General features: G+C 35.1%; 1 protein-coding gene across 2 annotated transcripts in view; it reads right to left on the minus strand.

The window, feature by feature from the left end:
• KIF6 (kinesin family member 6) overlaps window positions 1-12,179 on the minus strand; it is a 192,684-nt gene that overhangs the window by 125,536 nt on the left and 54,969 nt on the right. For both annotated transcript variants that reach the window (XM_077282021.1, XM_077282020.1), the window contains 2 exons: window positions 11,846-11,987; window positions 9,292-9,465 (listed from right to left, as the gene is read on the minus strand). In XM_077282021.1, coding sequence (XP_077138136.1) covers window positions 9,292-9,465; window positions 11,846-11,987 — 316 coding nt within the window. The remainder of the gene's footprint in view (window positions 1-9,291; window positions 9,466-11,845; window positions 11,988-12,179) is intronic.

Raw genomic sequence — 12,179 nt, forward strand, 5'->3', positions numbered from 1 at the left:
TAACTACTATAATACTGCCCCCTATGTACAAGAATATAACTACTATAATACTGCCCCTATGTACAAGAATATAACTACTATAATACTGCCCCTATATACAAGAATATAACTACTATAATACTGCCCCTATGTACAAGAATATAACTACTATAATACTGCTCCTATGTACAAGAATATAACTACTATAATACTGCCCCTATGTACAAGAATATAACTACTATAATACTGCTCCTATGTACAAGAATATAACTACTATAATACTGCCCCTATGTACAAGAATATAACTACTATAATACTGCCCCTATGTACAAGAATAACTACTATAAAACTGCCCCTATATACAAGAATATAACTACTAAAATACTGCCCCTCTGTACAAGAATATAACTACTATAATACTGCCCTATATACAAGAATATAACTACTATAATACTGCCCCAATGTACAAGAATATAACTACTAAAATACTGCCCCTATGTACAAGAATATAACTACTATAATACTGCCCTATATACAAGAATATAACTACTATAATACTGCTCCCTATGTACAAGAATATAACTACTATAATACTGCCCCTATGTACAAGAATATAACTACTATAATACTGCCCCTATGTACAAGAATATAACTACTATAATACTGCTATGTACAAGAATATAACTACTATAATACTGCCCTATATACAAGAATATACCGTAACTACTATAATACTGCCCCTATGTACAAGAATATAACTACTATAATACTGCCCTATATACAAGAATATACCGTAACTACTATAATACTGCCCCCTATGTACAAGAATATAACTACTATAATACTGCTCCTATGTACAAGAATATAACTACTATAATACTGCTCCTATGTACAAGAATATAACTACTATAATACTGCCCTATATACAAGAATATACCGTAACTACTATAATACTGCCCCCTATGTACAAGAATATAACTACTATAATACTGCTCCTATGTATAAGAATATAACTACTATAATACTGCTCCTATGTACAAGAATATAACCACTATAACACTGCTCCTATGTACAAGAATATAACTACTATAATACTGCTCCTATGTACAAGAATATAACTACTATAATACTGCCCTATATACAAGAATATACCGTAACTACTATAATACTGCCCCTATGTACAAGAATATAACTACTATAATACTGCCCTATATACAAGAATATACCGTAACTACTATAATACTGCCCCCTATGTACAAGAATATAACTACTATAATACTGCTCCTATGTACAAGAATATAACTACTATAATACTGCTCCTATGTACAAGAATATAACTAGTATAATACTGCACCTATGTACAAGAATATAACTACTATAATACTGCTCCTATGTACAGGAATATAATTACTATAATACTGCACCCTATGTACAAGAATATAACTACTATAATACTGCCCCTATGTACAAGAATATAACTACTATAATACTGCCCCCTATGTACAAGAATATAACTACTATAATACTGCCCTTAAGTACAAGAATATACGGTAACTACTACAATACTGCTCCTATGTACAAGAATATATCTACTATAATACTGCCCCTATATACAAGAATATAACTATATACAAGAATATAACTACTATAATACTGCTCCTATGTACAGGAATATAACTACTATAATACTGCCCCTATGTACAAGAATATAACTACTATAATACTGCTGCTATGTACAAGAATATAATTACTATAACACTGCTCCTCTGTACAAGAATATAACTACTATAATACTGCCCTATGTACAGGAATATAACTACTATAATACTGCCCCTATGTACAAGAATACAACTACTATAATACTGCTCCTATGTACAGGAATATTACTACTATAATACTGCTCCCATGTACAAGAATATAACTACTATAATACTGACCCTATGTACAAGAATATAACTACTATAATACTGCCCTATGTACAAGAATATAACTACTATAATACTGCTACTGTATACAAGAACATAACTACTATAATACTGTTCCTATGTACAAGAACATAACTACTATAATACTGTTCCTATGTACAAGAATATAACTACTATAATACTGCTCCTATGTACAAGAATATAACTACTATAATACTGCTCCTATGTACAAGAATATAACTACTATAATACTGCTCCTATTTACAAGAATATAACTACTATAATACTGCTCCTATGTGCAATATAACTACTATAATACTGCCCCTATGTACAAGAATATAACTACTATAATACTGCCCCTATGTACAAGAATATAACTACTATAATACTGCCCCCTATGTACAAGAATATAACTACTATAATACTGCTCCTATGTACAAGAATATAACTACTATAATACTGCTCCTATGTACAAGAATATAACTACTATAATACTGCTCCTATGTACAAGAATATAACTACTATAATACTGCTCCCTATGTACAAGAATATAACTACTATAATACTGACCCTATGTACAAGAATATAACTACTATAATACTGCCCTATGTACAAGAATATAACTACTATAATACTGCTACTGTATACAAGAACATAACTACTATAATACTGTTCCTATGTACAAGAATATAACTACTATAATACTGCCCCTATGTACAAGAACATAACTACTATAATACTGTTCCTATGTACAAGAATATAACTACTATAATACTGCTCCTATGTACAAGAATATAACTACTATAATACTGTCCCTATGTACAAGAATATAACTACTATAATACTGTCCTATGTACAAGAATATAACTACTATAATACTGCTCCTATGTGCAAGAACATAACTACTATAATACTGCCCCTATGTACAAGAATATAACTACTATAATACTGCCCCTATATAAAAGAATATAACTACTATAATACTGCCCCTATGTACAAGAATATAACTACTATAATACTGCCCCATATATACAAGAATATAACTACTATAATACTGCCTCTATGTACAAGAATATATCTACTATAATACTGCCCCTATGTACAAGAATATAACAACTATAATACTGCTATGTACAAGAATATAACTACTATAATACCGCCCTATATACAAGAATATACCGTAACTACTATAATACTGACCCTATGTACAAGAATATAACTACTATAATACTGATCCTATGTACAAGAATATAACTACTATAATACTGCTCCTATGTACAAGAATATAACTACTATAATACTGCTCCTATGTACAGGAATATAACTACTATAATACTGCCCCTATGTACAAGAATATAACTACTATAATAATTCCCCCTATGTACAAGAATATAACCAATATAATACTGCTCCTATATACAAGAATATAACTACTATAATACTGCTCCTATGTACAAGAACATAACTACTATAATACTGCCCCTATGTACAAGAATATAACTACTATAATACTGTTTCATATATAAAAGAATATAACTACTATAATACTGCTCCTATGTACAAGAATATAACTACTATAATACTGCCCCCTATGTACAAGAATATAACTACTATAATACTGCCCCTATGTACAAGAATATAACTACTATAATACTGCCCCTATATACAAGAATATAACTACTATAATACTGCCCCTATGTACAAGAATATAACTACTATAATACTGCTCCTATGTACAAGAATATAACTACTATAATACTGCTCCTATGTACAAGAATATAACTACTATAATACTGCCCCTATGTACAAGAATATAACTAGTATAATACTGCTCCTATGTACAAGAATAACTACTATAAAACTGCTCCTATGTACAAGAATATAACTACTATAATACTGTTCCTATGTACAAGAATATAACTACTATAATACTGCCCCTATATACAAGAATAGAACTACTAAAATACTGCCCCTCTGTACAAGAATATAACTATAGTACAAAGAACAAGGAGTAAATAAGTCCAAATCATTATTTTAAAACCAAAATTTAACCTTTATTAAACCATTAACAAATTCACATCAAGTTTATCATTTAACATATCAAATGCATAATATCGCAAAGGATTTAGAAGGGAGATCTGAAGGTAGCCGGGTCAGGTGCACACTGCAAAGTACATCCCATATAAGGGCATGGGTGCAATTAATACAAGCAAGGTATAAGTGAGCTGGGACGCTATACTAATCTATGTATAATATACAATAACCACAACTCCTATCAAGCGCTAAGTCCACAGCCCATCCTCACAGCATATGCATATGCATAATGTAAATTGCACACTTACCCATTATAACATGTATAGGGGAGCAGTCTGCCCTTCACCCTGCCTACTATAATACTGCCCTATATACAAGAATATAACTACTATAATACTGCCCCAATGTACAAGAATATAACTACTAAAATACTGCCCCTATGTACAAGAATATAACTACTATAATACTGCCCTATATACAAGAATATAACTACTATAATACTGCCCCTATGTACAAGAATATAACTACTATAATACTGCCCCTATGTACAAGAATATAACTACTATAATACTGCTATGTACAAGAATATAACTACTATAATACTGCCCTATATACAAGAATATACCGTAACTACTATAATACTGCCCCTATGTACAAGAATATAACTACTATAATACTGCCCTATATACAAGAATATACCGTAACTACTATAATACTGCCCCCTATGTACAAGAATATAACTACTATAATACTGCCCTATATACAAGAATATACCGTAACTACTATAATACTGCCCCCTATGTACAAGAATATAACTACTATAATACTGCTCCTATGTATAAGAATATAACTACTATAATACTGCCCTATATACAAGAATATACCGTAACTATAATACTGCCCCTATGTACAAGAATATAACTACTATAATACTGCCCTATATACAAGAATATACCGTAACTACTATAATACTGCCCCCTATGTACAAGAATATAACTACTATAATACTGCTCCTATGTACAAGAATATAACTACTATAATACTGCTCCTATGTACAAGAATATAACTACTATAATACTGCCCTATATACAAGAATATACCGTAACTACTATAATACTGCCCCTATGTACAAGAATATAACTACTATAATACTGCCCTATATACAAGAATATACCGTAACTACTATAATACTGCCCCCTATGTACAAGAATATAACTACTATAATACTGCTCCTATGTACAAGAATATAACTACTATAATACTGCTCCTATGTACAAGAATATAACTACTATAATACTGCCCTATATACAAGAATATACCGTAACTACTATAATACTGCCCCCTATGTACAAGAATATAACTACTATAATACTGCCCCTATGTACAAGAATATAACTACTATTATACTGCCCCTATGTACAAGAATATAACTACTATAATACTGCTCCTATGTACAAGAATATAACTACTATAATACTGCCACTATGTACAAAAATATAACCACTATAACACTGCTCCTATGTACAAGAATATAACTACTAGAATACTGCCCCCTATGTACAAGAATATAGCTACTATAATACTGCCCCTATGTACAATAATATAACTACTATAATACTGCCCCTATGTACCAGAACATAACTACTATAATACTGTTCCTATGTACAAGAATATAAACTACAATAATACTGCCCCTATGTACAAGAATATAACTACTATAATACTGTTCCTATGTACAAGAATATAACTACTATAATACTGCTCCTATGTACAAGAATATAACTACTATAATACTGCTCCAATGTACAAGAATATAACTACTATAATACTGCCCCTATGTACAAGAATATAACTACTATAATACTGCTCCTATGTACAAGAATATAACCACTATAATACTGCCCCTATGTACAAGAATATAACTACTATAATACTGCTCCTATGTACAAGAATATAACTACTATAATACTGCTCCTATGTACAAGAATATATCTACTATAATACTGCCCCTATGTACAAGAATATAACTACTATAAGACTGCTATGTACAAGAATATAACTACTATAATACTGCCCTATATACAAGAATATACCGTAACTACTATAATACTGCCCCCTATGTACAAGAATATAACTACTATAATACTGCTCCTATGTACAAGAATATAACTACTATAATACTGCTCCTATGTACAGGAATTTAACTACTATAATACTGCCCCTATGTACAAGAATATAACTACTACAATAATTCCCCCTATGTACAAGAATATAACTAATATAATACTGCTCCTCTATACAAGAATATAACTACTATAATACTGCCCCAATGTACAAGAATATAACTACTATAATACTGCCCCTATGTACAAGAATATAACTACTATAATACTGCCCCTATGTACAAGAATATAACTACTATAATACTGCTATGTACAAGAATATAACTACTATAATACTGCCCTATATACAAGAATATACCATAAGTACTATAATACTGCCCCCTATGTACAAGAATATAACTACTATAATACTGCCCTATATACAAGAATATAACTACTATAATACTGCCCCTATATACAAGAATATAACTACTATAATACTGCCCCTATGTACAAGAATAACTACTATAAAACTGCCCCTATATACAAGGTTATAACTACTAAAATACTGCCCCTATGTACAAGAATATAACTACTATAATACTGCCCCTATATACAAGAATATAACTACTATAATACTGCCCCTATGTACAAGAATATAACTACTATAATACTGCCCCTATGTACAAGAATATAACTACTATAATACTGCTATGTACAAGAATATAACTACTATAATACTGCCCTATATACAAGAATATACCGTAACTACTATAATACTGCCCCCTACGTACAAGAATATAACTACTATAATACTGCTCCTATGTACAAGAATATAACTACTATAATACTGCTCCTATGTACAAGAATATAACTACTATAATAATTCCCCCTATGTACAAGAATATAACTAATATAATACTGCTCCTATGTAAAAGAATATAACTACTATAATACTGCCCCTATGTACAAGAATAACTACTATAAAACTGCCCCTATATACAAGAATATAACTACTAAAATACTGCCCCTCTGTACAAGAATATAACTACTATAATACTTCCCTATATACAAGAATATAACTACTATAATACTGCCCCAATGTACAAGAATATAACTACTATAATACTGCCCCTATGTACAAGAATATAACTACTATAATACTGCCCCTATGTACAAGAATATAACTACTATAATACTGCCCCTATGTACAAGAATATAACTACTATAATACTGCTATGTACAAGAATATTACTACTATAATACTGCCCTATATACAAGAACAGACCGTAACTACTATAATACTGCCGCCTATGTACAACAATATAACTACTATAATACTGCCCTATATACAAGAATATACCTTAACTACTATAATACTGCCCCCTATGTACAAGAATATAACTACTATAATACTGCTCCTATGTACAAGAATATAACTACTATAATACTGCTCCTATGTACAAGAATATAACTACTAAAATACTGCCCCTTTGTACAAGAATATAACTACTATAATACTGCCCCTATATACAAGAATATAACTACTATAATACTGCCCCTATGTATAAGAATATAACTACTATAATACTGCCCCTATGTACAAGAATATAACTACTATAATACTGCCCCTATATACAAGAATATAACTACTATAATACTGCCCCTATGTATAAGAATATAACTACTATAATACTGCCCATCTGTACAAGAATATAACTACTATAATACTGCCCTATATACAAGAATATAACTACTACAATACTGCCCCTATGTACAAGAATATAACTACTATAATACTGCCCCTATGTACAAGAATATAACTACTATAATACTGCTATGTACAAGAATATTACTACTATAATACTGCCCTATATACAAGAATATACCGTAACTACTAGAATACTGCCCCCTATGTACAAGAATATAACTACTATAATACTGCCCTATATACAAGAATATACCGTAACTACTAGAATACTGCCCCCTATGTACTAGAATATAACTACTATAATACTGCTCCTATGTACAAGAATATAACTACTATAATACTGCTCCTATGTACAAGAATATAACTACTATAATACTGCTCCTATGTACAAGAATATAACTACTATAATACTGCCTCTTTGTACAAGAATATAACTGCTATAATACTGCCCCCTATGTTCAAGAATATAACTACTATAATACTGCCCCTACGTACAAGAATATAACTATTATAATACTGCTCCTATATACAAGAATATAACTACTATAATACTGCCCCTATATACAAGAATATAACTACTATAATACTGCCCCTATGTACAAGAATATAACTACTATAATACTGCTCCTATGTACAAGAATATAACTACTATAATACTGCCCCTATGTACAAGAATATAACTACTATAATACTGCCCCTATGTACAAGAATATAACTACTATAATACTGCTCCTATGTACAAGAATATAACTACTATAATACTGCCCCTATGTACAAGAATATAACTATTATAATACTGCCTCTATGTACAAGAATATAACTACTATAATACTGCCTCTATGTACAAGAATATAACTACTATAATACTGCTCCTATGTACAAGAATATAACTACTATAATACTGCTCCTATGTACAAGAATATAACTACTATAATACTGCTCCTATGTACAAGAATATAACTACTATAATACTGCTCCTATGTACAAGAATATAACTACTATAATACTGCTCCTATGTACAAGAATATAACTACTATAATACTGCCCCTATGTACAAGAATATAACTACTATAATACTGCCTCTATGTACAAGAATATAACTACTATAATACTGCTCCTATGTACAAGAATATAACTACTATAATACTGCCCCTATGTACAAGAATATAACTACTATAATACTGCCCCTATGTACAAGAATATAACTACTATAATACTGCCCCTATGTGGAAGAATATAACTACTATAATACTGTCCCCTATGTACAAGAATATAACTACTATAATACTGCCCCTATGTACAAGAATATAACTACTATACTGCCCCTATGTACAAGAATATAACTACTATAATACTGCTCCTATGTACGAGAATATAACTACTATAATACTGCCCCTATGTACAAGAATATAACTACTATAATACTGCCCCTATGTACAATATTATAAGTGCGATAATACTGCCTCCTAATGTCGAATCTTTATAGATCGCTTCTAAATAATATGCAAGAACATTTTACATCTTGATATATGTCATGCACCTGTCTTCCTGAGGCGGGTGTTGTTCCGGGTATCTGGAGGTGGTGTGGGGGCTCCTGAGGACTGCAGACCCCTCTTTGCGGAGCTTTCTTCCACATTGGATCTTGTGTTGGACATTATATATGCAGCGTCTCGATTCCTCATCTTCTCCTTCTTTAGCATACTGACCAGAATATCTGGAGATTAATAATAGGAAGAGAGAAACAGACAATGGGGCAGATCGACGCAGGGACATCGCCCCCCCGCTAAGTCGAGACAGACCCGTCAGGTAACACATCTGTGGTGGGGTGGCCCCTCAGTCTCCTTACATATTTTATATGGTAGTACTGTTCTTTGTCATGTCACTGCTCAACATACGATACACCGTGAGGTTAGGCCACCAATACAGACTGTCACATGACCGGCAGAGTGGACGAGCTCTCCCCGAGCTGGAGACATATATTAGGGGGTGACACTTGTATAAACCTTACATATCCACCCTGACATGGACACAGCGTGCAAACTGCTATCCGGCATCCAATAATGGTACATATCGCACTCGCCCGATCTGGGTCCATATGTAAAGTAGCTCACCAGGTCAGGTGGATCCTCTAGGCCTTAGGACCAAGTGGACCCCGGGCGTTAATGCAGCAGGCAGGATGGCGTGTGGGCAGTGAGGACATGGTACAGACAGGAATCTCAGGAGCAGCAGGAGGGATGGATGGAAGCACAAAACACAGAAAGCACAGATGGTGGCGCACACCAAACACAGGACCAGAGTCTCAATCCCAAGACACAGGTGTTCGTCTACATCTACTTCGGCTAGCCTGCAAAACCTGACGTGTAGCACAGCATGGGGCAGCGGATCCAGGGGAAGGAAGCGGAGCCTGGGGATAGGTGTGTAATAGACATAGTAGTTCCTAGTACATAATATTAGCGCTACAGACGGTGTACAGCACTGGTTTCCGCCTGTGAATTTAGTGATATGTAGCGAATAAGATGAGCACTCTGAGTTGGTATACGGGCGCCGGCTGGACTGGAGAATCCAAGGAGTCAATGTAGATAATCAGCCGCACTCACAAATATGATAAAAATGATCATTATATTTACTGCAAAATTAATTCACCGCAGTGTTGACAGTAACAATAGGTAAAGCGATTAGTTACGTTTCGACCCAGCCAGGATCTTTTTCAAGCATCGCTATGTCCAAAAAATCCAGGTAGATGTGGTGTGTCACGCTCTCAGGGCTGCCAGCAGGCATGGAGCTTCTGTGTAGGCGCAATCTACGACCCCAGGAGGAGTGCAAGCGCTGATAGCACTGGACATAGCGATGTCTGAAAAACACCCAGGCTGGGTCGAAACGTAACTCATCGCTTTACCGATTGCTACTGTCAACACTGCGGCGAATTCATTTCACACTAAAAATAAGGATCATTTGAAACATATTTGTGAGTGCGGCTGATTATCTACAGAGAATGAAGCGAGACAGTGACCCGGGCAAGTTACATAAAACGTCCTTTATCGTCCAAACACTGCACACAGGAAATTGCTCCCCTCCGGATCGCAGCTGGGAATACGGAAATAATGTCCAGTGACGCTGGCACTTGCACCCCCGTAAGTTTCCTGGGAGCTGTCATGGTTGCCCACGTCGCTGGTTCTGGTCTGTGTTAGCTTCACAAAGTCAGGCCTACGTCCACAGCGCATTCATCCTGGTGAAGGCAAAAATCCAGACACAAAAACTAACAAACCCAAACCTTAACTGCAGGTTTAAATGAGAACCACGGCCATGGGCCACTCGTACGTCCATGAGTGGAGGGAGAGATCCGTCCCACTATGTTCCTACAGATCTCTCCAAAAATAAAGGCCCACGTTAGGTTTTCCTAAACTGGAACCAGTCCACACTCCCGGAATCAGCAAACACTCCTGGTACACGGCACAATTGTAATTGTCCGAACCAATAAAATATATCTAAAATATATCCATCCCATATTGTAAATGCAGAAACGGACAGAAAAAAAGTTGCGTTGAGCCCCCCCCCCCAAAAAAAAAAAAATACAATGAAAAGGGACCAAACCATCACATGTGCCCAGAATGGTGTCAGCAAATAGAGCTGATGGGTGAGAAAACGGGCGACCGTGACTCGGCACCACTGGTAATTGTACCGACGCCGAGCATCGGGTTTTCAGGTCATTTTTACTAAACGCCGAGCAAAATGAAACCCATAATCCAGGCAGAATTGCATTTTTGTCACTATTTCACCAAACTTGGGACTTTTTTCCTAGTAGATTAGGAGCGGTGTCATTCACAATGATAACTCATCCTACGGGGCTTAATATCCAGAAGGGGCCTGGTCCGCAGCGGCACAGCTGGCCTTACGCGGAGGTGTGCGGCTTGCTCTATGATCGGTGATTTCTGCCCACGTTCACACTTGCTCACACATCGGTGGCTCTCCCTGCACTTTATTGTTTAGCTTTGGATCCCTACATCAGAGGCAGCAGACGCAGCAGGCGCAGCGCCTCCACGCCCGCGGGGATCTTGGCGCTGTCTCAGTCGCGCGCGCTGAGCTGGTAAGGATACTGATCTCGCTGTCTCGTTGCTGCAGAAGATCTCGGAGCTTCTTCACCTCCTCAGGACGAGCGGAGGACGTGGCGGGTCTTTCCGTGGATTCCTCTAGCGAGCTCGCTGTGCCCTCTGATGGCTTCTTTCCATGCAGAACTCTCTGCCGGGACAATAAAATACAACAGATGATCATTAGCTGACGTGACTAATGGCGCCACATTATCGGTCACACACCGCTGCCGCAGGACAGGCGCGATCTGCTCATCCCATCATTGCTGCTGAGGCCGAGGGACCAACACGTGTCACAGGGGCTCGAATCTGCGCCCCCCCGTGAATAACCTCTGGCCCCCCC

This window comes from Ranitomeya variabilis, chromosome 2 (assembly GCF_051348905.1).
Source record: "Ranitomeya variabilis isolate aRanVar5 chromosome 2, aRanVar5.hap1, whole genome shotgun sequence".
Lineage (NCBI taxonomy): Eukaryota > Metazoa > Chordata > Amphibia > Anura > Dendrobatidae > Ranitomeya > Ranitomeya variabilis.